Genomic DNA, 27,262 nt, shown 5'->3' on the forward strand with positions numbered 1-27,262 from the left:
TAAATTTGAGACGATAATATCGTCCAGGACGATAATATCGTTTTTAATTTATTTAAAATAAAAATTCTAGACGATAATATCGTCCTGGGCGATATTATCGTTCTGGATGGTTGTTGAAGACGAAACACAAAATCTTGTAGATAAACACCTTTTTATAGACGGCAAATATATCTTAAAAATTGGTTCATTTGACTAATTATGAGACGAAGCGAGAAAAAAAAAACTTACTCCTAAGTTCCGACACCGTTCCGGCGCCCGGCTCGCATTGTGGCCCTTCGCTTCGCTCCGGGGCAATGGGCCGGATCGCTCGGCGTGTTAAAACGCTTTTTATGTACAATCAAAGTTGGTATTCATTTCGTAAAAAGATGAATTATTTAGGGACGAACTAAACGCCTTTTTTAAACACTGATGGATTTCCTCTGACAATTGTTTTTCGATATTTTGGAAGAGAATTCGGTTCTTGCTGCACCTCTGAGTAAAATTGAGTCCTGGACAATATTACCACCCAAAATTAAACGATAATATCGTCCTGAGCGATATTATCGTTTTTTAAACGATAGTATCGTCCTGGACGATATTATCGTTTTGGACGATATTATCGTCCAGAAAACGATAATATCGTCCAGAAAACGATAATATCGTTTTTTGAACGATAATATTGACAATAAAACGATACTATTGTCCAGACAATATTTTAGAATTTTTCAATTTAGACGATATTATCGTCCTGGATGAAAATTTTTTGAGACGATACTATCGTCTAGAAAACGATATTATCGTTTTTTTGGACGATACTATCGTCTAGAAAACGATATTATCGTTTTTTTGGACGATACTATCGTCTAAAAACGATATTATCGTTTTTTAGACGATAATATCGTCCAAAAACATGATAATATCGTTCCTGACGATATTGACGGTGTGGAAATGTCCCGCACACGTAGAGGAAAATCTGGGTAAATGTGTAAGCGTTGTTCCAAGAGAGTATTGGTTGTTTCCTAACGAAACATTCCCATGTTTCGTAGAGACAAGACTGAAAGTCAATATAATTATAAGCGATTATTACCATCGCCCAACGTGTGTGTTCTGGCAGACAGTGCATTGCTACCATGAATAAAATACGAAAATCAAAATTCAGTTTTCAACTTTAATACGCTTGACATGGAGGAAAATTTGGTTTTATTGAACATAAAATATCAAAAATAAAATTTGCTTCTGCAAAAGATATAAAAAGTTTGGTCTCAATAAGGAAGCAGTTTTAGTTTCTGTGTCTGGATTACATTTGTCTAACAGCAGAGAGTAGTTTGAAGTTGAAAGAACGTTTTTATCGCCGACTTCCCTAGCTACAGGAATATTGTTAGACTTAAATCATATTTTGTCCATATTTCCAAACGTTTCAAGTTAACCGATGCCAAACTTTCATGTTTAGAGAAAGAGGAAAGAAATCAACCGAAGAATAAGCGAGACAAAAAGTACTGAATTTTACCACATTCTGTTTGTACTTGACCATTAACTGCGGTCAAATGAGAAGATAATATTCTAATTTCGGAGACAGAAATCAACTTTTATCAACCAAAAGACCGCTCTGACCTGTTTCCTGAGGTCTGCTATGTGCAGCTGATATCAACGTTTTCTGAATATTGCAATGTAATAGACGGTACGTGTGTACGACGAGTAACTGAAATCTCCGTATTCCGAATGGCGCAGTCTCACTGAACGCCGAACGTTGTTCCATCGCATTCATGTATATTATGTTGATATATCTACAACGGAAAACTGTGCCACAGGACAACATTGACAGTATATTCGATCGATTCATTTTTTCTAACATAAATCCGTCAAAATATTTTTGTTTCTCGGTGAAGTTTGTGTTGTCACAGGTCAAAACTTTATGACTTGATATGAAATTCATACAATTACGTGTGTACGTGTAGTGATAACGTTTGTGTGCACAAAAATATAATAAACGAACAAAACCGCGGCTAGTTACACATTTAAATGAACTTTCATTGTTGACCAGAAAACAAAAAGTTTTGTTTATAAAAATGGGAAACAGTCAAGGCAATCAAAACGAAACTAGTAATTTAAGTGAAAAACAGCGCAAAGCATCCACAGTCCGTGGTCGTGTTTTGGCCAGATTCAAGTCACGAAACAGCTTGCAAACGAGAGACAATATTGTTGACCCAGTGTCGGCGCTCAATTATGAGTTTACCAATATTCGAACGGAAAGTACAAATGATGTGCATGAATCAGCTGGTATTCATTCATTTGATAGAGTTGATAAAAGAATTTCACAAATATCGCAGGGCGCTGATAGCGCTAAGGATGCATTGGATTTCGGTATGTTTAAAATTGACTGTAGATTAATATGCTGTTAGCCGTTCTGTTGATTTGTTTTGTTGTTGCTTAAAATTTGAATTTTTATGATTGTCCGAATGATTTTTGGAAACTGATGTCGTTATCAACTCGTTGTTATTCATAGAAAAAGAAGCTTTGGCTCTGTACGAATCGTTGTTTGAATGAAGCAATTTAGAATGTCGATTTAAGAGTGATATCGCCAAAACTTCAGGTGATTTTTTTAACTTTGGAAACAAGCGGTCTCCGATTTTAATGAGTGATAGCTCGTTGGATTCGTCTTTCAATTCTTTCAACACGTATCGTTCACTTTTTCTTTAAAAAAATTGTTTTCTTTGAAAAGCGCTCAAAAGTGAAGACATGCCAGGGGGTACCGAAAACAGTTTTTCGGCAATAACTCAAGAAAAAATTATTTTAAATGGTTGTAATGTTGTACGATTGTCGGCCTTGAAAAGACCTACAGGTATAGTATACGCACCGCTTGGTGCTAGTTGATCCACTAGAGTTATGACTAGAAATATAGTGAATGTTCGGAGAGTCCGCCTTCTCTGGAGCTTCGATGTACCACGGAGCTGAGTATGGGGTGTTGTAGCTGGCCTAACCCACTATCGTTGCACATATAAATGAATCCAGTACTTTTGGGCTGCAAGCCTACAGAAGTCTTGAAAAAAAAGTTGGTGACAAAAATGTAGATTTTTTCCTTCTGTCTGAGGGCCCAACTGCCAGAACAGCGTCTGGAACGGTTCTACGTGAGTAATTTTGTATCCAGTGTTAGTAATTCTTGTGAAAAATTATTAAATTTTTCTCGGAGGATTTTAGTCAAATAAAGTGTTAGCGTATAGCAAATGACCTCAGGAGTCCGGAACAGTTATTAGTTTTTCAATTGGACCAATATTTGCTACGCGACAGGAGTTTGGAAAAACGATACGATCAAGTGGGAGCAAACGGTTTTCCAAACTCCTGTCACGTAGCAAATATTGGTCCAATTGAAAAACTAATTACTGTTCCGGACTCCTGAGGTCATTTGCTATACGCTAACACTTTATTTGACTAAAATCCTCGGAGAAAACTTTAATGATTTTTCTCTTGATATTACTAATAGTGGATCTGATATATTCGCGACATAGCGAAGCGTTTTTCTATTGATAAGGTGAAAGAATAGTAGACAATAAAAAATGATTGAAGAAGTACCGTTCCAGATGCTCTTCTGGCAGTTGGGCCCTCAGAAAGAAGGAAACAACCTGCATTTTGGCACCAACTTTTTTTTCAAGACTTCTGTAGGCTTGCAGCCCAAAAGTACTGGGTTCATTTATATGGCATGTCTTCACTTTTGAGCGCTTTTCACAGAACACAATTTTTTTTAAGAAAAAGTGAAAGACACGTGTTTCCTAGAATTGAAAGACGAATCCAACGAGCTATCACTCATTAAAATCGGAGACCGCTTGTTTCCCAATCACCTGAAGATTTGGCGATATCACTCTTAAAAGGAAAAAGTTAAAAGGTTGAAGAGCCCCCTTAGGTCACATCACAGAGGTACGGTCACATTGAAAAGTTTGAATTTTCCCACAATTCGAATTATTAATCAATCAAAACCGAAACTTGGATATTTTCCACCTGCACATTTCAGTAAACAGATACTCCAACCTTTCACAGATAGCAAGCTTGTTATCACCTAACTTTCTTTGTTCAACCATATTTTTAACGAACTGATACAACATGTTTTACCCCATTAGCTTTACCATACATTCTGATGTGACTACATAAACGAGCATCGCTTATCATTGTCGGTGTCTTTCGAAAGGTCAAATCTCTCTACATAAATCCTTGACAACACCAAACTGACAACTTATTTGAATCCTGTGGTGGATGTTTTGGGAATCGCTTTTTGACATGGTTCTATTTCTCAGCAAATAAATTCAGGGCCGAACTGACTACCAAACGGTTTCCGTCAATAGCGTGGATATTATGTGACAGTAGGAATCAAAAGACGGTTAATTCAATCTGTCACAGTGACGTTTTAAACGTCAAACTAAAAATTTTACGCCAAATAGCTACAAAGTCGCTTATTTTCCCTCAACTCTATCAGTGGAATAGACTAATAGAAAAACGATTTTGTGATTATTTGGCTAAAAATTTTTGGTTTGACGTTTAAATCGTCACTTTGACAGATGTAATAGACCGACTTTTGATCAAGGCTGTATACTTTGGGGAGGTCACGCAGATGCAGATACACGGGTTACACACCACGTTTCATACAAAAAATTCACCACGCCATACAAATTCAATTTTGGTGAATTTGTTTCTATGGAAAAGGTGTGTTCCCGCGTATCTAATAAAATGGCGATCTGCGTGACCTCCCCAAAGTATACAGCCTTGCTTTTGATCCCAACTGTCACTTAATCACTTTCATCTCCTTTTCCTCTTGGGCTACTGTCTTGCTGTCTTGCACATAAAATCCTGCTGGCTACGTGCCTGTTTTCCTCTGGAACTTTTTCAATGAACCAACAAAGCCTCTGAGTGAACGACTTTCACGATAATTGTTTTCCTCAAAACGTAGCTCGCGGCTGAGTGTTAGGATCAAGAAAAAAAAATTAAATCGACGCACCGGTTGTCCCAGTTCTTTATGTAGTTCGTTAAGATATTTTTTTTTATTTGTTTAATGTATTGGCTTTGTGGGCTTTGTTTCAATAAATTGTTAAAAAGGACGAATCTAGGAAGACATAAATGCTGTACATGCCAAAAAAAACGATAAGTGTTAAATAGAAAAATGATTTCATTGTCACATTACGTTAGGTACAATAAGTTAAAATTCCATCGAATTAGAACTTGTATTACTGGTCTTACATGATCGACTTTATACAATTATTTTTGAACATAAGATCTCTGACCTCTGACGTCACTCACGTCGACATTCCAGTAGTTCCTGTTTACTTATTAAGTGTCCATTCCACTCAACAAAAAGTACTCCGTGGGAGAGCCGTGAGAGAGCGGACTGTCAAATAAACAAAGGAAAAACATGAAACAAGAATAGACCTGTGAAGATATTTATCTACGCATCTACCAAGTATTGTATAATCGGTAGAGTAAACTAAACGCACCTTACATTGTAACAGATCATTTGTACGATTAGTTCTCTACAAGCCGTTCACCAATAAACATATTGTTAATCATACCGTTGGGTTTTACTGCGAACAACTCTGCTCAATAGGTTATAAGGCCCAGGTTCGATTATCGTTCAGAATTTGTCGATTAGTTTTTGGAACGAAGAAGCTATTTGGAATAGCACGTTAAAACAAGGAAATTCTGTGGCGGTAGTTTATTAAGGTCATCGATTGAAACAAAATATGGACGGTGATTACGTTCGAGTGGAGAAGTTGCACAAGGCCGAAGACTGGCCTGAATGGAAATTTGAAATCCGTGTTCTGCTTAATGCTGCTGAGGTGATGGATGTAGTTTCTGGAAGTGAAAAAAAGCCAGAACGAACATCGGTTTCAACAGATGCTGAACATCAAGCGGCATTAATGAAATGGCAGAAAAGTGATAACAAAGACAGACAAAGACAGAAACTAAACCAGAAGGTAACAGCGAGGCCAGGCGCTGGGTTGAAAAACACAAATCCTGTAACTTGATCCAAAGGGATATCGCGTCTGGATACCAGACGAAAATAAAATTGGTGGAGCAAGGTACTTTCTTTTGTTTAAAGATGATTTTTCTAACTTCCGAAAAGTTTATTTTCTAAAAGAGAAATCTGAGGTTTGTCGGAAAATTGAGAACTACTTTAGCTTGGTGCAATCGGTGAATTGTACAGTTTTGGTTGTGCGATCAGATAACGGAACTGAGTTTGTAAATGTCAACGTGAAGAAATTGCTCGAAGAGCATGGTGTTAGGCATCAACGATCAGTGACATACACTCCAGAGCATAATAGTAGAGCTGAACGAGATATGCGCACAATTGTAGAAGCAGCACGTACCATGATTCATGCTAAACAATTTCCGTTGAAATTTTGGGCAGAAGCAGTGAATACAGCTGTATATGTTCTGAACAGTACTGGCCCGAGTCCGATTAAGGACAAAACACCGTACGAATTATTCTACAAGAAGGAACCAGTGATTGGTCATCTTAAAATTTTTGGCTCAACAGTTTTCGTACATATACCGAAGGAGAAACTTGACCCAAAAAGCAATGAGGCGCAGAATTTCGTAGTTTTTGGTCCGGAAATTTTTGGCGAGAAAGGATCCAGCGAAAATTCATTGTGCGATAGCAACGAATCTGTTACCGGAATCGATGTCGACAACGAAAGTGAATCAACGGAGAAAGATGGAAACGACCAAAGTTTTGTTTCTGCAACAAGCGATCACACGTTGGATGAACCGATTCATGCCGAGGATTTCATGGAATTGGATTCTGACGTCGAGAGTAACTCAACAATGAAAGATGATAATGAGCAGAGCTTTGTCTCTTCTCGCACTAGGACCCGAATTTTCTTGTCTGAAACAATGGAAGTGGGAAATTGTTTCGTGTCAATCAAGGAACCGACCAGTTATCAATTAGCATTGCAATCCGAAGACAGTCAAAAATGGATCGATGCGATGGATGATGAGTTTAACAGTTTGATCGAAAATCAAACGTGGAAGCTCGTAAAATTACCCTACAATCGAAATGTCATCGACAACAAGTGGGTCTACAAGGTGAAGGAAAAGCCAACGGGTGAAGTCGAACGCTACAAGGCACGTTTAGTGATTCGAGGTTTCACTCAAGAGTTTGGTGTGGATTACAATCAAACATTCAGTCCTGTGGTTCGGTTTACATCTATACGAACGATCATGGCAATAGCGGCAGCTGAAGGTTTGAAAATGAAACAATTCGATGTGCAAACCGCATTTCTCTATGGCGATTTGGCTGAAACAATTTATATGAAGCAACCGATCGGGTACGAGGATGGTACGAACAGAGTTTGTTTGTTACAGAAGAGTTTGTATGGTCTGAAGCAAGCCTCGAGAAACTGGAATGTCAAGTTCACCAAATTTCTCAAAACGTACGATCTACAAGTCACTGAGGCTGATCCGTGTGTATTTGTACGGCATGGTGAGAGAAGAATTATATTGGGCATTTTCATCGACGATGGAATTGTTGCGGCTACGCATGACGAAGACATTGAAGGCTTAATGGATTTCCTGCAAAAAGAATTCAAGATTCGCATATCTGAAGCAAATTGTTTCGTGGGTCTAGAAATCAACCGACGCGAAAATGGAATGATTCACTTAAGTCAGATGGCATACACAAGGAAAATTTTGGAGAAGTTCAGAATGTCAGATGCGAATAGTCTGTCTACACCAGCAGAAAGCAATTTGACAGTAACAACGGAAGTGTCAACAAATTATCCATTCAGAGAGGCTGTTGGAAGCCTGATGTATTTAGCCGTAGGAACACGACCGGATATTTCATTTGCCGTTGGAAGATGTAGTCGAAATTTGTGTGAACCCAAAACATCAGATGTCACCGCAGTGAAACGCATATTCAAATACTTGTGTGGAACCAAAAATTACGGTATCATGTACAAGAGGACCGATAATTTTAACCTAGAATGTTTCAGCGACTCAGATTATGCTGGATGTCCGAAGACACGCCGTTCAACGACTGGTTTTGTTTTTAATCTGGGATCTGGAGCAGTCTCGTGGTGTTCACAACTACAAAAATCTGTGGTCACGTCGACTACAGAAGCTGAGTATATCGCTGCAGCACAATCAGTAAAAGAATTGGTTTGGTTACGGCGATTGGTTTCGAATCTACACATTGATTGCAATTCCGTTTATCTACGTGTCGATAATCAAAGCGCGATACGTTTGGTGGAAAATTGTGAACCAAATAAGCGAACCAAACACGTTGATGTCAAATACCATTTCATCCGCGAAAAATTCGAGAGAGGATTATTTCAACTAGAACATGTCTCGTCGGAGAATCAAGTTGCGGACATATTAACGAAGCCATTAGCTAGAGTAAAATTTGAAAAGTTTCGTGATTTGATGGGTTTGTCACAATAGTTGATTTTCTTCGCTTCGAATATTTTTTTTCCGAATTTTTTGCTTGATTTTTCGATTTTTTATTATTTTTCTTTTCATCGGTAATGCTTAAATAAATAGAGAGGCTGTGAAGATATTTATCTACGCATCTACCAAGTATTGTATAATCGGTAGAGTAAACTAAACGCACCTTACATTGTAACAGATCATTTGTACGATTAGTTCTCTACAAGCCGTTCACCAATAAACATATTGTTAATCATACCGTTGGGTTTTACTGCGAACAACTCTGCTCAATAAGACCGGCTAAAGCCTGGTGAGGTCTTTTTTCTAATTTCTGTTTGGAACTACCAACTACCAACTATTTGACCTACCAAAACTACCAAATTTTCGAATTGCAATGTTAACTGTGAGCTATCGGTGATCAGATAACAAATAATTATTATTTGCCTGGTGTCGATATGCTCATGGTGGCTTTGCAATTTTGAATGTCAATCCATCTCGCAACTACCAACTACCAAAGCTACCGACTACCAAATTTCCGATTTATAAATAGCCGAGCATGTAGAATAATTTCGTCAGTCGGTGCGTAGTTCTCGAATAGTAAACATCTCTTCCCCAAAAATTACGTTTGGTAGTCAATTATAGCCTTGGTAGTCCAACTACCAACTACCAAATTTTCGAATTGCAATGTTAACTGTAAACTATCGGTTATCAGATAACAGATAATTATTATTTGCCTGGTGTTGATATGCTCATGGTGGCTTTGCAATTTTGAATGTCAATCCAGCTCACAACTACCAAAACTACCGACTACCAAATTTTCGATTTATAAATAGGCGAGCAGTTAGAATAATTTCGTCAGTCGGTGCGTAGTTTTCGAATAGTAAACATCTCTTCCCCAAAAATTACGTTTGGTAGTCAATTATAGCCTTGGTAGTCCAACTACCAACTACCAAATTTTCGAATTGCAATGTTAACTGTAAACTATCGGTTATCAGATAACAGATAATTATTATTTGCCTGGTGTTGATATGCTCATGGTGGCTTTGCAATTTTGAATGTCAATCCAGCTCACAACTACCAAAACTACCGACTACCAAATTTTCGATTTATAAATAGGCGAGCAGTTAGAATAATTTCGTCAGTCGGTGCGTAGTTTTCGAATAGTAAACATCTCTTCCCCAAAAATTACGTTTGGTAGTCAATTATAGCCTTGGTAGTCCAACTACCAACTACCAAATTTTCGAATTGCAATGTTAACTGTAAACTATCGGTTATCAGATAACAGATAATTATTATTTGCCTGGTGTTGATATGCTCATGGTGGCTTTGCAATTTTGAATGTCAATCCAGCTCACAACTACCAAAACTACCGACTACCAAATTTTCGATTTATAAATAGGCGAGCAGTTAGAATAATTTCGTCAGTCGGTGCGTAGTTTTCGAATAGTAAACATCTCTTCCCCAAAAATTACGTTTGGTAGTCAATTATAGCCTTGGTAGTCCAACTACCAACTACCAAATTTTCGAATTGCAATGTTAACTGTAAACTATCGGTTATCAGATAACAGATAATTATTATTTGCCTGGTGTTGATATGCTCATGGTGGCTTTGCAATTTTGAATGTCAATCCAGCTCACAACTACCAAAACTACCGACTACCAAATTTTCGATTTATAAATAGGCGAGCAGTTAGAATAATTTCGTCAGTCGGTGCGTAGTTTTCGAATAGTAAACATCTCTTCCCCAAAAATTACGTTTGGTAGTCAATTATAGCCTTGGTAGTCCAACTACCAAAACTACCACATTTTCGAATTGCAATGTTAACTGTAAACTATCGGTTATCAGATAACAGATAATTATTATTTGCCTGGTGTTGATATGCTCATGGTGGCTTTGCAATTTTGAATGTCAATCCAGCTCACAACTACCAAAACTACCGACTACCAAATTTTCGATTTATAAATAGGCGAGCAGTTAGAATAATTTCGTCAGTCGGTGCGTAGTTTTCGAATAGTAAACATCTCTTCCCCAAAAATTACGTTTGGTAGTCAATTATAGCCTTGGTAGTCCAACTACCAAAACTACCACATTTTCGAATTGCAATGTTAACTGTAAACTATCGGTTATCAGATAACAGATAATTATTATTTGCCTGGTGTTGATATGCTCATGGTGGCTTTGCAATTTTGAATGTCAATCCAGCTCACAACTACCAAAACTACCGACTACCAAATTTTCGATTTATAAATAGGCGAGCAGTTAGAATAATTTCGTCAGTCGGTGCGTAGTTTTCGAATAGTAAACATCTCTTCCCCAAAAATTACGTTTGGTAGTCAATTATAGCCTTGGTAGTCCAACTACCAACTACCAAATTTTCGAATTGCAATGTTAACTGTAAACTATCGGTTATCAGATAACAGATAATTATTATTTGCCTGGTGTTGATATGCTCATGGTGGCTTTGCAATTTTGAATGTCAATCCAGCTCACAACTACCAAAACTACCGACTACCAAATTTTCGATTTATAAATAGGCGAGCAGTTAGAATAATTTCGTCAGTCGGTGCGTAGTTTTCGAATAGTAAACATCTCTTCCCCAAAAATTACGTTTGGTAGTCAATTATAGCCTTGGTAGTCCAACTACCAACTACCAAATTTTCGAATTGCAATGTTAACTGTAAACTATCGGTTATCAGATAACAGATAATTATTATTTGCCTGGTGTTGATATGCTCATGGTGGCTTTGCAATTTTGAATGTCAATCCAGCTCACAACTACCAAAACTACCGACTACCAAATTTTCGATTTATAAATAGGCGAGCAGTTAGAATAATTTCGTCAGTCGGTGCGTAGTTTTCGAATAGTAAACATCTCTTCCCCAAAAATTACGTTTGGTAGTCAATTATAGCCTTGGTAGTCCAACTACCAACTACCAAATTTTCGAATTGCAATGTTAACTGTAAACTATCGGTTATCAGATAACAGATAATTATTATTTGCCTGGTGTTGATATGCTCATGGTGGCTTTGCAATTTTGAATGTTAATCCAGCTCGAAACTACCATAACTACCAAAGCTACCGACTACCAAATTTCCGATTTATAAATAGCCGAGCAGTTAGAATAACTTCGTCAGTCGGTGCGTAGTTCTCGAATGGTGTTAAGGAATCTCGCGCCGCGTCATTCACAATAATTCACAAAGTGACATCATCCTTATACAAAATGTGTCAAAATGTTAATTATTGTGAATGACGCGGCGCGAGATTCCTAGCAACCTCTCAAATAGTAAACATCTCTTCCCCAAAAATTACGTTTGGTAGTCAATTATAGCCTTGGTAGTCCAACTACCAACTACCAAATTTTCGAATTGCGATGTTAACTGTGAGCTATCGGTGATCAGATAACAAATAATTATTATTTGCCTGGTGTCGATATGCTCATGGTGGCTTTGCAATTTTGAATGTCAATCCATCTCGCAACTACCAACTACCAAAGCTACCGACTACCAAATTTCCGATTTATAAATAGCCGAGCATGTAGAATAATTTCGTCAGTCGGTGCGTAGTTCTCGAATAGTAAACATCTCTTCCCCAAAAATTACGTTTGGTAGTCAATTATAGCCTTGGTAGTCCAACTACCAACTACCAAATTTTCGAATGGCAATGTTAACTGTGAGCTATCGGTGATCAGATAACAAATAATTATTATTTGCCTGGTGTCGATATGCTCATGGTGGCTTTGCAATTTTGAATGTCAATCCATCTCGCAACTACCAACTACCAAAGCTACCGACTACCAAATTTCCGATTTATAAATAGCCGAGCATGTAGAATAATTTCGTCAGTCGGTGCGTAGTTCTCGAATAGTAAACATCTCTTCCCCAAAAATTACGTTTGGTAGTCAATTATAGCCTTGGTAGTCCAACTACCAACTACCAAATTTTCGAATTGCAATGTTAACTGTAAACTATCGGTTATCAGATAACAGATAATTATTATTTGCCTGGTGTTGATATGCTCATGGTGGCTTTGCAATTTTGAATGTCAATCCAGCTCACAACTACCAAAACTACCGACTACCAAATTTTCGATTTATAAATAGGCGAGCAGTTAGAATAATTTCGTCAGTCGGTGCGTAGTTTTCGAATAGTAAACATCTCTTCCCCAAAAATTACGTTTGGTAGTCAATTATAGCCTTGGTAGTCCAACTACCAAAACTACCACATTTTCGAATTGCAATGTTAACTGTAAACTATCGGTTATCAGATAACAGATAATTATTATTTGCCTGGTGTTGATATGCTCATGGTGGCTTTGCAATTTTGAATGTCAATCCAGCTCACAACTACCAAAACTACCGACTACCAAATTTTCGATTTATAAATAGGCGAGCAGTTAGAATAATTTCGTCAGTCGGTGCGTAGTTTTCGAATAGTAAACATCTCTTCCCCAAAAATTACGTTTGGTAGTCAATTATAGCCTTGGTAGTCCAACTACCAACTACCAAATTTTCGAATTGCAATGTTAACTGTGAGCTATCGGTTATCAGATAACAAATAATTATTATTTGCCTGGTGTCGATATGCTCATGGTGGCTTTGCAATTTTGAATGTCAATCCATCTCGCAGCTACCAACTACCAAAGCTACCGACTACCAAATTTCCGATTAGCCGAGCATGTAGAATAATTTCGTCAGTCGGTGCGTAGTTCTCGAATAGTAAACATCTCTTCCACAAAAATTACGTTTGGTAGTCAATTATAGCCTTGGTAGTCCAACTACCAACTACCAAATTTTCGAATTGCAATGTTAACTGTGAGCTATCGGTGATCAGATAACAAATAATTATTATTTGCCTGGTGTCGATATGCTCATGGTGGCTTTGCAATTTTGAATGTCAATCTATCTCGCAACTACCAACTACCAAAGCTACCGACTACCAAATTTCCGATTTATAAATAGCCGAGCATGTAGAATAATTTCGTCAGTCGGTGCGTAGTTCTCGAATAGTAAACATCTCTTCCCCAAAAATTACGTTTGGTAGTCAATTATAGCCTTGGTAGTCCAACTACCAACTACCAAATTTTCGAATTGCAATGTTAACTGTGAGCTATCGGTTATCAGATAACAAATAATTATTATTTGCCTGGTGTCGATATGCTCATGGTGGCTTTGCAATTTTGAATGTCAATCCATCTCGCAGCTACCAACTACCAAAGCTACCGACTACCAAATTTCCGATTAGCCGAGCATGTAGAATAATTTCGTCAGTCGGTGCGTAGTTCTCGAATAGTAAACATCTCTTCCACAAAAATTACGTTTGGTAGTCAATTATAGCCTTGGTAGTCCAACTACCAACTACCAAATTTTCGAATTGCAATGTTAACTGTGAGCTATCGGTTATCAGATAACAAATAATTATTATTTGCCTGGTGTCGATATGCTCATGGTGGCTTTGCAATTTTGAATGTCAATCCATCTCGCAGCTACCAACTACCAAAGCTACCGACTACCAAATTTCCGATTAGCCGAGCATGTAGAATAATTTCGTCAGTCGGTGCGTAGTTCTCGAATAGTAAACATCTCTTCCCCAAAAATTACGTTTGGTAGTCAATTATAGCCTTGGTAGTCCAACTACCAACTACCAAATTTTCGAATGGCAATGTTAACTGTGAGCTATCGGTGATCAGATAACAAATAATTATTATTTGCCTGGTGTCGATATGCTCATGGTGGCTTTGCAATTTTGAATGTTAATCCAGCTCGCAGCTACCAACTACCAAAGCTACCGACTACCAAATTTCCGATTAGCCGAGCATGTAGAATAATTTCGTCAGTCGGTGCGTAGTTCTCGAATAGTAAACATCTCTTCCCCAAAAATTACGTTTGGTAGTCAATTATAGCCTTGGTAGTCCAACTACCAACTACCAAATTTTCGAATTGCAATGTTAACTGTAAACTATCGGTTATCAGATAACAGATAATTATTATTTGCCTGGTGTCAATATGCTCATGGTGGCTTTGCAATTTTGAATGTCAATCCATCTCGCAACTACCAACTACCAAAGCTACCAACTACCAAATTTTCGATTTATAAATAGGCGAGCATGTAGAATAATTTCGTCAGTCTGTGCGTAGTTCTCGAATAGTAAACATCTCTTCCCCAAAAATTACGTTTGGTAGTCAATTATAGCCTTGGTAGTCCAACTACCAAAACTACCACATTTTCGAATTGCAATGTTAACTGTAAACTATCGGTTATCAGATAACAGATAATTATTATTTGCCTGGTGTTGATATGCTCATGGTGGCTTTGCAATTTTGAATGTCAATCCAGCTCACAACTACCAAAACTACCGACTACCAAATTTTCGATTTATAAATAGGCGAGCAGTTAGAATAATTTCGTCAGTCGGTGCGTAGTTTTCGAATAGTAAACATCTCTTCCCCAAAAATTACGTTTGGTAGTCAATTATAGCCTTGGTAGTCCAACTACCAAAACTACCACATTTTCGAATTGCAATGTTAACTGTAAACTATCGGTTATCAGATAACAGATAATTATTATTTGCCTGGTGTCGATATGCTCATGGTGGCTTTGCAATTTTGAATGTCAATCCATCTCGCAACTAACAACTACCAAAGCTACCAACTACCAAATTTTCGATTTATAAATAGGCGAGCAGTTAGAATAATTTCGTCAGTCGGTGCGTAGTTTTCGAATAGTAAACATCTCTTCCCCAAAAATTACGTTTGGTAGTCAATTATAGCCTTGGTAGTCCAACTACCAAAACTACCACATTTTCGAATTGCAATGTTAACTGTAAACTATCGGTTATCAGATAACAGATAAGTATTATTTGCCTGGTGTTGATATGCTCATGGTGGCTTTGCAATTTTGAATGTCAATCCAGCTCACAACTACCAAAACTACCGACTACCAAATTTTCGATTTATAAATAGGCGAGCAGTTAGAATAATTTCGTCAGTCGGTGCGTAGTTTTCGAATAGTAAACATCTCTTCCCCAAAAATTACGTTTGGTAGTCAATTATAGCCTTGGTAGTCCAACTACCAACTACCAAATTTTCGAATTGCAATGTTAACTGTGAGCTATCGGTTATCAGATAACAGATAATTATTATTTGCCTGGTGTTGATATGCTCATGGTGGCTTTGCAATTTTGAATGTCAATCCAGCTCACAACTACCAAAACTACCGACTACCAAATTTTCGATTTATAAATAGGCGAGCAGTTAGAATAATTTCGTCAGTCGGTGCGTAGTTTTCGAATAGTAAACATCTCTTCCCCAAAAATTACGTTTGGTAGTCAATTATAGCCTTGGTAGTCCAACTACCAAAACTACCACATTTTCGAATTGCAATGTTAACTGTAAACTATCGGTTATCAGATAACAGATAATTATTATTTGCCTGGTGTCGATATGCTCATGGTGGCTTTGCAATTTTGAATGTCAATCCATCTCGCAACTAACAACTACCAAAGCTACCAACTACCAAATTTTCGATTTATAAATAGGCGAGCAGTTAGAATAATTTCGTCAGTCGGTGCGTAGTTTTCGAATAGTAAACATCTCTTCCCCAAAAATTACGTTTGGTAGTCAATTATAGCCTTGGTAGTCCAACTACCAAAACTACCACATTTTCGAATTGCAATGTTAACTGTAAACTATCGGTTATCAGATAACAGATAATTATTATTTGCCTGGTGTCGATATGCTCATGGTGGCTTTGCAATTTTGAATGTCAATCCATCTCGCAACTAACAACTACCAAAGCTACCAACTACCAAATTTTCGATTTATAAATAGGCGAGCAGTTAGAATAATTTCGTCAGTCGGTGCGTAGTTTTCGAATAGTAAACATCTCTTCCCCAAAAATTACGTTTGGTAGTCAATTATAGCCTTGGTAGTCCAACTACCAAAACTACCACATTTTCGAATTGCAATGTTAACTGTAAACTATCGGTTATCAGATAACAGATAATTATTATTTGCCTGGTGTCGATATGCTCATGGTGGCTTTGCAATTTTGAATGTCAATCCATCTCGCAACTAACAACTACCAAAGCTACCAACTACCAAATTTTCGATTTATAAATAGGCGAGCAGTTAGAATAATTTCGTCAGTCGGTGCGTAGTTCTCGAATAGTAAACATCTCTTCCCCAAAAATTACGTTTGGTAGTCAATTATAGCCTTGGTAGTCCAACTACCAACTACCAAATTTTCGAATTGCGATGTTAACTGTGAGCTATCGGTGATCAGATAACAAATAATTATTATTTGCCTGGTGTCGATATGCTCATGGTGGCTTTGCAATTTTGAATGTCAATCCATCTCGCAACTACCAACTACCAAAGCTACCGACTACCAAATTTCCGATTTATAAATAGCTGAGCAGTTAGAATAATTTCGTCAGTCGGTGCGTAGTTCTCGAATAGTAAACATCTCTTCCCCAAAAATTACGTTTGGTAGTCAATTATAGCCTTGGTAGTCCAACTACCAACTACCAAATTTTAGAATGGCAATGTTAACTGTGAGCTATCGGTGATCAGATAACAAATAATTATTATTTGCCTGGTGTCAATATGCTCATGGTGGCTTTGCAATTTTGAATGTCAATCCATCTCGCAACTACCAACTACCAAAGCTACCAACTACCAAATTTTCGATTTATAAATAGGCGAGCATGTAGAATAATTTCGTCAGTCTGTGCGTAGTTCTCGAATAGTAAACATCTCTTCCCCAAAAATTACGTTTGGTAGTCAATTATAGCCTTGGTAGTCCAACTACCAAAACTACCACATTTTCGAATTGCAATGTTAACTGTAAACTATCGGTTATCAGATAACAGATAATTATTATTTGCCTGGTGTCAATATGCTCATGGTGGCTTTGCAATTTTGAATGTCAATCCATCTCGCAACTACCAACTACCAAAGCTACCAACTACCAAATTTTCGATTTATAAATAGGCGAGCATGTAGAATAATTTCGTCAGTCTGTGCGTAGTTCTCGAATAGTAAACATCTCTTCCCCAAAAATTACGTTTGGTAGTCAATTATAGCCTTGGTAGTCCAACTACCAAAACTACCACATTTTCGAATTGCAATGTTAACTGTAAACTATCGGTTATCAGATAACAGATAATTATTATTTGCCTGGTGTCAATATGCTCATGGTGGCTTTGCAATTTTGAATGTCAATCCATCTCGCAACTACCAACTACCAAAGCTACCAACTACCAAATTTTCGATTTATAAATAGGCGAGCAGTTAGAATAATTTCGTCAGTCGGTGCGTAGTTTTCGAATAGTAAACATCTCTTCCCCAAAAATTACGTTTGGTAGTCAATTATAGCCTTGGTAGTCCAACTACCAAATTTTCGAATTGCAGTGTTAACTGTGAGCTATCGATGATCAGATGACAAATAATTATTATTTGCCTGGTGTCGATATGCTCATGGTGGCTTTGCAATTTTGAATATCAATCCATCTCGCAACTACCAACTACCAAAGCTACCGACTACCAAATTTCCGATTTATAAATAGCCGAGCATGTAGAATAATTTCGTCAGTCGGTGCGTAGTTTTCGAATAGTAAACATCTCTTCCCCAAAAATTACGTTTGGCAGTCAATTATAGCCTTGGTAGTCCAACTACCAACTACCAAATTTTAGAATTGCAATGTTAACTGTGAGCTATCGGTGATCAGCTAACAAATAATTATTATTTGCCTGGTGTAAATATGCTCATGGTGGCTTTGCAATTTTGAATGTCAATCCATCTCGCAACTACCAACTACCAAAGCTACCGACTACCGACTGAGAGCTACCAAACCTACCAAATTTGTGGAACAGACAGACGGACAGACAGACAGACAGACAAACCGGCCATAATAGGGTATTTTTTCTAGAAGAAAAAAGACCTAAAAATTCAATTTTGTCTCTTGAGACTTGAAATCTTCGATCTAATGACTGTAATCTCGGTAGAATCTACACCGAGAATTGTGATTTGATTTAATGCTTGGTTGGCGGCTTAGCCACTGGGGCTGATATTATAATGCTCTGCTTGCCAGGAATAAATGGGATGTAGGCTGCATTAAATATCGTCGTGCCATCTGCTAAGTTTACTTTTAATTTTGAAATTTTCGTGTTTTACAGCGTCTGACGCTAAAGGATTCCCATTCCTTTTGATTCTTACATGTCGTCTCAACTGAACAACTACTACACACACGCCCCCCGTAACATGTTTATTTCCTGATTTTGAAATTACATGGCCTAACCTATGACATTCGAACGGAACGTCTTGCGTTAGCAATTTAAAGTGACGTCACTATACACACACAAAGACTACACAAAACATACACCATCACTACAGGCAACCTTCACCGTCCAGTGAATGTCCAGCAATTCATTTGAAATTTAAAAAAAAAATAAAAATATTTTTTCCATGATGTCCAGCCAACCAAAACCAATTTGACAGCGACCCCACTAATACACAATTTGAACAAATTTATGAAATCAAAACGTCAGCCACAAGAGCTTCATCAACATTACCAATTTTACCGACAGTACCGGCAGAATCATTTCATCGAATACCGAACGAAGTGCACGTGTCGTTGACCTCAACCACATCAGAGAATACCAAAACAGTAACTTCATCACCAGCTGATATCCATGGATTAAATCAAACAACCACAACACAAACAAAAGCAGCACAACGAGTTTCATCATCGAAAGAACTACGGGAATCAACAAATGTGCGTACGAATAATGTGTTCAGTAATTATTTGGTACCGAGCGATGTAGCTACGGCTAATGCAACGTTAATTGATGGTACAATTGTCGGGAATGAGAAATGGTGCGGTGATGAAAATAGTAGAACTGGTGAAAATAAGTGTGAATCGAATGTGCATTGTGGCAAGGATAAAAATATAATTTTCTCGACGAGGTCGTGGAACATTGCTAGACGATTCAGTGATCTGTTCAGAAGGAGGCGATCGGAAACAGGTAAGAGCTTCTGCTGCCTCATTTTGTTTCATCTTATTATTTACGATGAATACAATGCAAAAGAATCGCAAATTTTCTTGTCGCTTGCACAAAATGTACAAATTTATCGCGTAGAACAAAACGTTGGATTGGCTTTAAACATATGAACCATCTTGAATGAAAAGTGTACCATTGGTAAACCTGCTTTATTATACACATAATTGTGAACAATATTCTTTTTCGTACGCCGGTTTGTTCAAGCATGCATGAAGGAAGTCTTGTTCTGTTCAATTGTTTTGAATGTGTATGTGTGTTCCTTACCATTATTTAAAAGTTCACAAGTTGAGTATATTATGAAAAAAAAAGAACGGTAAGGTGTTACGAGTAATAACCAGAGAAACAATGGTAAATACTGTCACGCAACTCTCACAACCGTCGCAGAAAAATCTGCCATTGATCTTATATGAATCAGTCAAAAACACTCAAAAGATTAAAAGTGACGCAAGTCCCTGTGCATACTTCCAAAACAACTGATATCGCTGGAGGTGACGCATTCTGCGCTTGTACGCAAAAACTGTAACAGCAAAAATTTGACCAAAGAAATTCTAGAAACAAAATTTTACCAAACAAATTTTGCGTCACAAAGTGGCAGATGGTTCGGACGTATTAGGACATATTCTTGCCTATTTTAAAAAATTTCTTGAAAGTACTTTCCTCAACATCTGCCACTTGTGACGCAAAATTTTTTTGGTAACATTTTGTTTCCAGAATTTCTTTGGTCAAATTTTTGCTGTTACAGTTTTTGCGTACAAGCGCAGAATGCGTTACCTCCAGCGATATCAGTTGTTTTGGAAGTATGCACAGGGACTTGCGTCACTTTTACTCTTTTGAGTGTTTTTGACTGATATCAGTTCTTTTGGAAGAATTAGTAGATTGAAAAATTGAAAAAATTTGAAAAGATTGAAAAAAATTGAAAAAATTTAAAAAATTTGAAAATTTTAAAAAATTTGGAAAATTTGGAAAATTTGAAAAAATTTGAAAAATTTTGAAAAATTTTAAAAATATAAAATTTAGGAAAAAAAATTGAGGCGAGCAGAGCTTACCAAATACCAAAAGCGAAAAAATTTGTTGTACCCATCCACACACACACACTTAAAGGTGTTCTTATATGGGGCCTATATGGGAACTTCGAGGAGCCCTAGCTCCGAAACGAGGCCGGTTCCCCCAATTTTTAGACCCGTACGAAGTACTGGGGTCTTATGGGTTTACGCATACGTTTGTAACACGTCGAATTGGACTCCCTGAGTAAGGGGAAACCTATTGTGGTTGTCTAGAGATGCCAAATCCGCGAGAAAAAAAATGTCCGTCTGTCCGTCTGTCCGTCTGTCCGTCTGTCTGCACGATAACTTGAGTAAAACGCATCCGATTTTGAAAATTTTTTTTTTTTTCCGTTTGGTAATGTCAAAAGACAGGCTAAGTTCGAAGATGAGTGATTTTGGATCGACCCCTCCCGAGCTGTGGCCCAATAAGTGCTTTACGGTTTTTCGAAGATATCTCCGGACATTTAAACGTTAAACTTGTAAGTGATACGTCAAATAAAAGGTATTTACAATACCGATCGACAAAAAAAAAGTTTATGGAAATCGGATGACCGACTCGTGAGTTAGACCCCTTGGTGTGGAACAGGCACAGGGCGGCAAGCAGTTTTTGCTTGTAGGTCGGCCACATTTGAACATATTTCGTCTGTTTTAGCTTTATTAGATAGGTATTGACCGTACCAATCAGGGAAAAAAAAGTTTTTGAAATTATGTTCTCCGGAGCGTGAGCTAGGTCTCTTGGAGTGAGCTCTTATCTGGCTACTCGGCCGTACAGTGAACATGGAGTATTTTGTCAATATCTCGAGTAAATTTTGACCGAATTTCATGAATTTTTTTTGTTTGAAAGGTATTAACGAATGTAAAGCGTCGGTACTATTTCCGGTCTCCTAACAAAATGGCTGCCGGCGGCCATATTGGATTTTAGTAAAATAGAAATATCTTGGGAAAAATGATACTTAGAGAGTTTCTGTTAACATGGAAATAATTTGTTATGTGTGTGGGGTTTCAGGGATTCCATATACGGACATCTATATATACCTATATACAGCTATATTGAGCTATATACAGGCATATAGAGCTATATAATAGCATATATTTATCTGTGAAATGTTTATTTATAGTGAAATATAGGTAAATATAGCGGTATATAGCTGTTTAAATAGGAATTTATGAAAGTTGACTTCGTACGGGGCTGTCTATATTGCCTCCGGCAATTTAGTTGTATATGATAACAAGGCGAAGAGTGGATAATGTAAGTGATTTTAAAGGGAGAATAGTTTTTCAGCAGAGAAGAAAATGAAGTAAGAGAAATGAAGAGTTTCACATTAAAGGCTTTTGATACGAATAGGTGTTTCGTACGGGTCGGCGTTAGCTATGTTTTTTTCTGGAATGTCTTAGAATGACGACTAGAATCTACTCCCAAAATTTCAACAAAATCTAAAGAAGACTTTAGAAGATAGGAAACACAGACGGACGGACGGACGGACTAACAAAGTAACGTAGGATTTTTTCATTTCGTTTAAAGTACTGAAATTGACCAAAATGTATGGAAATGGGGCTTCTTGGAAGATTTTTTGCGTGGCCAAATTTTAAGCTGCAAGAACGTGTGGTACCTCGTTGAACTCGTACGGACGCCTAGTTTTTTTTAATGGTAATTTGGAGTCATTTGTCTTTGAATTGTAGAACTTCAATATTTGCTGTATATATGGTTCTGCAGTCTACGACAAAATTTTTTTCTTGAAATTTTTTCTAGTAATAGGACTTGCGTCACGGGCGCTATGCTAACGCGCGCCCATGATCTGTGGTGTGTTATAACGCGCTGGGTGAATTGGTTTTTATATAACGTTGACACAAGTCATCATTTCCTGTTTGGAAGCCTTTAAAATCCAGTTCTCTTACAGTCACAGAACCTACCAAACGGAAACACATTGTCACTTAATTATTTGTTGATAACTCTGGATATTGCTTACCGAAGCGAACAACAATCGCAATGACCAAACGGCTAAAGTGGATAGAGAGAGAGCATGTGAACGTATAATAACACAAATATGTTGGGTTTGAGTTCACTTTCTGTTAATTGATCGTAACCAAACATTGTTGGTTAAACTGGTGATATCCAGGTCGTTTGTGTCACTGGTCTTAGTGTAAAACGAGTACATTGTAAAATAGTTTGTAATTAGTTGAGAGTCTGACCTAATAACTGGTAAATTGAAGATAGATTATTCAACCGACCTGATTTGAGCGAGACAGTAATTCATTCTTCCAGTTAATATTCACGAAAATTAGTGAGACATTCTATCGCAAAACAGACTACCGAAATCGTACATATTTTCCAGATTCCAGTGGTCTTTTTTATATGTGCACAGCTCTGCTTCTAGCGTGAACATAGAATGAAAACATAGCTAACGCCGACCCGTACGAAACACCTATTCGTATCAAAAGCCTTTACTGAGAAACTCTTCATTTCTTTTACTTCATTCTCTACTGAAAAGCTATTCGCCCTTTAAAATCACTTGAATTATCCACTCTTTGCCTTGTTATCATATACAAATAAATTGCCGGAGGCAATATAGACAGCCCCGTACGAAGTCAACTTTCATAAATTCCTATTTAAACAGCTATATACCGCTATATTTAACTATATTTTCCTATAAATAAACATTTCACAGATGAATATGCTATTATATAGCTCTATATGCCTGTATATAGCTCAATATAGCTGTATATAGGTATATATAGATGTCCGTATATGGAATCCCTGAAACACCCCACACACATAACAAATTATTTCCATGTTAACAGAAACACTCTAAGTACCATTTTCCCAAGATATATCACTTTTATTAAAATCCAATATGGCCCCGGCAGCCATTTTGTTAGGAGACCGGAAATTTTACCGACGCTTTACATTCGTTAATACCTTTCAAACAAAAAAAAATCTTGAAATTCGGTCAAAATTTACTCGAGATATTGACAAAATACTCCACGTTCACTGTACGGCCGAGTAGCCAGATAAGAGCTCACTCCAAGAGACCTAGCTCACGCTCCGGAGAACATAATTTCCAAAACTTTTTTTTCCCTGATTGGTACGGTCAATACCTATCTAATAAAGCTAAAACAGACGAAATATGTTGAAATGTGGCAAAAACTGCTTGCCGCCCTGTGCCTGTTTCACACCAAGGGGTCTAACTCACGAGTCGGTCATCCGATTTCCTAAAAGTTTTTTTTTGTCGATCGGTATTGTAAATACCTTTTATTTGACGTATCAGTTACAAGTGTAACGTTTGAATGTCCGGAGATATCTTTGAAAAACCGTAAAGCACTTATTGGGCCACAGCTCGGGAAGGGTCGATCCAAAAACACTCATCTTCGAACTTAGCCTGTTTTTTTGACATTACCAAACGGGAAAAAAAAGAATTTTCAAAATCGGATGCGTTTTACTCAAGTTATCGTGCAGACGGACAGACGGACAGACGGACATTTTTTTTTCACTGATTTGGCATCTCTAGACAACCACAATAGGTTTCCCCTTACTCAGGGAGTCCAATTCGACGTGTTACGGACGTATGCGTAAACGCATAAGACCCCAGTACTTCGTTCGGGTCTAATGACAGTATGCACTGCGTTTCTTTTGTAAAGATGATTTGTTTTCGTTGTATAAGTTAAAGCATACAACACAAACAATCACAGCAGTGCCTTTTAAGTAGAGATTTCTGTAAAACTTAAGAGTGAAATCGCCAAAACGTGAAGTAATTTTAATGAAAATGAATGGTTCGGCCATCGGGACAAGCTATAGCTCGTTTGAATCGTCCTTCAATTCTAAGAAAGAGTTATCTTTTACTTTTTCGGTTAGTTTTTCTATTTTTGGAGTGAACACGTCAAGGGTTCATGAAAACAGTTTTTTCATACCTAGGACCCGACAAGAGCGACTTCGTCGCACTTTTTCTCCGTCCAATATGAAAAATACTATTCGTACCACGGAATAAAAGTCTTTTTTAGCGTATTCGATTCTAGATCTTACCTTCGGCTCTGTCGGGAAACTTCTCACACGCTAAAAAAGACTTTTAGTCCTAGGTACGAAATGTACTATTTTTGTGATAGCTCAAGATGTTGCTAAAAGTTGAAATGTTGTAGGAATCAATCCTTTATTAAGAGTATTGTCATCGGGCTGTGTAGCTACGTATAACACACCCCAGATATTTTGTGTTACAAGCCACAAAGTTAGTCGAAATAAAATCTCTGCCCAGTAGACCCATATTTTTCCGTGTTTTCATCTTTTTTTTGGTCTCCAAACAAGATGTAGTGACGAAAATTAAACAAATCAAATCAAAATTACGTGTTCAGCCCAAAATTGTCCTAGGCCGTGCGATCATTGGCCTTGAAATTGTTGCTATCATCCTACTCATTTATGATAAAATGAACAGAAACTCAGTTGCTTGCACCGAATATGGGCTTATTGTAAAGCAGAGATGGGCACCATTCATTTACAGTCAATAAATGGTCACTCTAAATGTATTTTATACTTGACAAGAGGTCAAACGAGCTATAGCTTGCCCGGATCGCCGAACTATTGTTTTCAAATTAGTTCAAGTTTTGGCGATGTCACTCCCAAATGTGCGGCTTTCGGGAAAATTCTACAAATTCGTCTTTTTTTTAAAATGAACTTTCTAACTGCCATATTTTCCGAGTTAAGGGCCACATAGCTCAATTGCTTCAAACGCTCTTAGCTCCCAAATATTGACTTTTATGAAGATTTTTTCAAATTAGTTTCTTCGAATTACGTCTTTGACATACCCTGAAGTTTTCAGCCGAATCCACCGAGTAGATCAAAAGTTTCGCCGTCACAAAGCGACAAAGTAACAATGCAAGTTTTAAATTTAATATCTCGGTCAAATCAAGGGCATATTTTTAGCCCTGTACGAAGTACAAAGTGGCTTATAGGATTACGATGCCGTGTGTAATTGATGGAATTCGAAGCAGACGGTAAGGGCAAAGTGTTTGCCTATGTTCATAGATGACGAATCCGCAATAAAAATTTGGGCCGTCTGTCCGTCTGTCCGTCTGTCCGTCACGTCGATATCTTGAGTAAATCAAATCCGATTTCAAAAAAAAAATTTTCCCTGAAAGATAGTCAAAATAGTGAGGCTAAGTTCGACGATGGGCATATTCGGGTCGGCCCTTCGTGAGTTAGGGCCACCTAAGTGATTTAAGGTCTTTTGGTGACATTTATGGCAAAATAAACGATGTAAATGTAAATGACACGGCAAATGATAGGTATTGTCAATACCAATCCAGGAAAAAAAAGTTTTTTAAAATCGGGTGAGTGGACCGTGAGTTAGGGCCTTAGAAGTGAAATGCTACTAGGGCCCTATGTGTATTTCACATAGAACTCGAGTAAATTTCATTCGTTTTTCGTAATTTTTGTTTCATTTGGAAGATAATCGAACACCGAATAGAATGTTGTTGAAAAAAAAAAATTGGGTCCTTGGACTAAGGCCACTACTAGGGCCCTATGTGTATTTTACATAGAATTCGAGTAAATTTCATCCGTTTTTGGTAATTCTTGTTTGATTTGGAAGGTAATCGAATGCCGAATAGAATGTTGTTGAAAAAAAAAAATTGGGTCCTTGGACTAAGGCCACTACTAGGGCCCTATGTGTATTTTACATAGAATTCGACTAAATTTCATCCGTTTTTCGTAATTTTTGTGTCATTTGAAAGATAATCGAACACCGAATAGAATGTTGTTGAAAAAAAAATTAAATTTGGGTCCTCGGACTAAGGTCGCTACTAGGGCCCTATGTGTATTTTACATATAACTCGAGCAAATTTCATCCGTTTTTCGTAATTTTTGTTCCATTTGGAAGGTAATCAAAGGCCGAATAGAATGTAGTTGAAAAAGAAAAAAAATTTGGATCCTCGGACTGAGGCCGATACTAGGCCCTATGTGTATTTATACTCAATAAATTAAAATTTTAGGGCTATTTGCAATTTTTGTTTTATTTGAAAGGAACGTCGTAGGGGGCTTCGTAATTGCGCTATGCGCAATTTCTAAGATGTACATATAACATAACAATTTTACTTTAACTACATTAACCGGCGCAATAGGCTTACGGTCAAAGTAGGGTGACAGACGCACTAGGGTCACGTACGCAATAGATATACGGGTTTGTACGGGGCTCAGTCGCAGCAAACGCTCCGACTGTTCTGATGGCTCGTTTAGAATTGAAACTTTAGAGCCTCGGCAATTCTCCGCTATCAAAATTTTTTCTTCGCCAGTACTGGATTTGTTCCACAGTTTTTTCGGCTCTTTCCTACCCCGAAAGTTTTGGACGTCCTCCCACATAACTCGGCGGTTCGCTGATGGTAAATTTTCAAAATCTGTAAAATCGTCTATCAGCGGACGCCTGAGTTTCTATGGTGAACGAATAAAACTTGCTGGAGACGATAGAGCGTGAAAAACTATGGAACAAATCCGTTATTGGCGGAGAAAAAATTTTGATAGCGGAGATCGCCGTAGAATATGGGTTTGAAAATGCAGACCACCGCCAATTGCAATAGTTTTGTATGACCAAAATTTAAACACTTTGAGGCAATAGAGGAAGGATCAGTCTAATGCCTGAGACTACGATGTTTTCTTGAAACTAGAGTTCAGTCTTAAAAATTGTAACGCAACAGAATATGCCCTTCCGATTTGGACAAGTGATAAATCGTTAAACGTCCTACGAAAAAAAATGATTTTTCCGATTTTTTGATTACTAGCGATTAGCTCGAAGTTT

General features: G+C 37.6%; 1 protein-coding gene across 4 annotated transcripts in view; it reads left to right on the forward strand.

Moving 5' to 3' along the window:
• The first annotated feature begins 1,727 nt into the window (after positions 1 to 1,727).
• LOC119082781 (protein cappuccino) overlaps positions 1,728 to 27,262 on the forward strand; it is a 58,063-nt gene continuing 32,528 nt past the window's right edge. Inside the window, exons 1-2 of one of the 4 annotated variants that reach the window (XM_037192376.1) lie at positions 1,728 to 2,340; positions 18,859 to 19,407. In XM_037192376.1, the coding sequence (XP_037048271.1) occupies positions 2,046 to 2,340; positions 18,859 to 19,407 (844 nt within the window). In that variant the 5' untranslated portion in view covers positions 1,728 to 2,045. The remainder of the gene's footprint in view (positions 2,341 to 18,858; positions 19,408 to 27,262) is intronic. The other 3 variants (XM_037192373.1, XM_037192374.1, XM_037192377.1) reach the window with 3 other exon arrangements.

This window comes from Bradysia coprophila, unplaced genomic scaffold, assembly GCF_014529535.1.
Source record: "Bradysia coprophila strain Holo2 unplaced genomic scaffold, BU_Bcop_v1 contig_476, whole genome shotgun sequence".
In the NCBI taxonomy this organism is placed as follows: Eukaryota; Metazoa; Arthropoda; class Insecta; order Diptera; family Sciaridae; genus Bradysia; species Bradysia coprophila.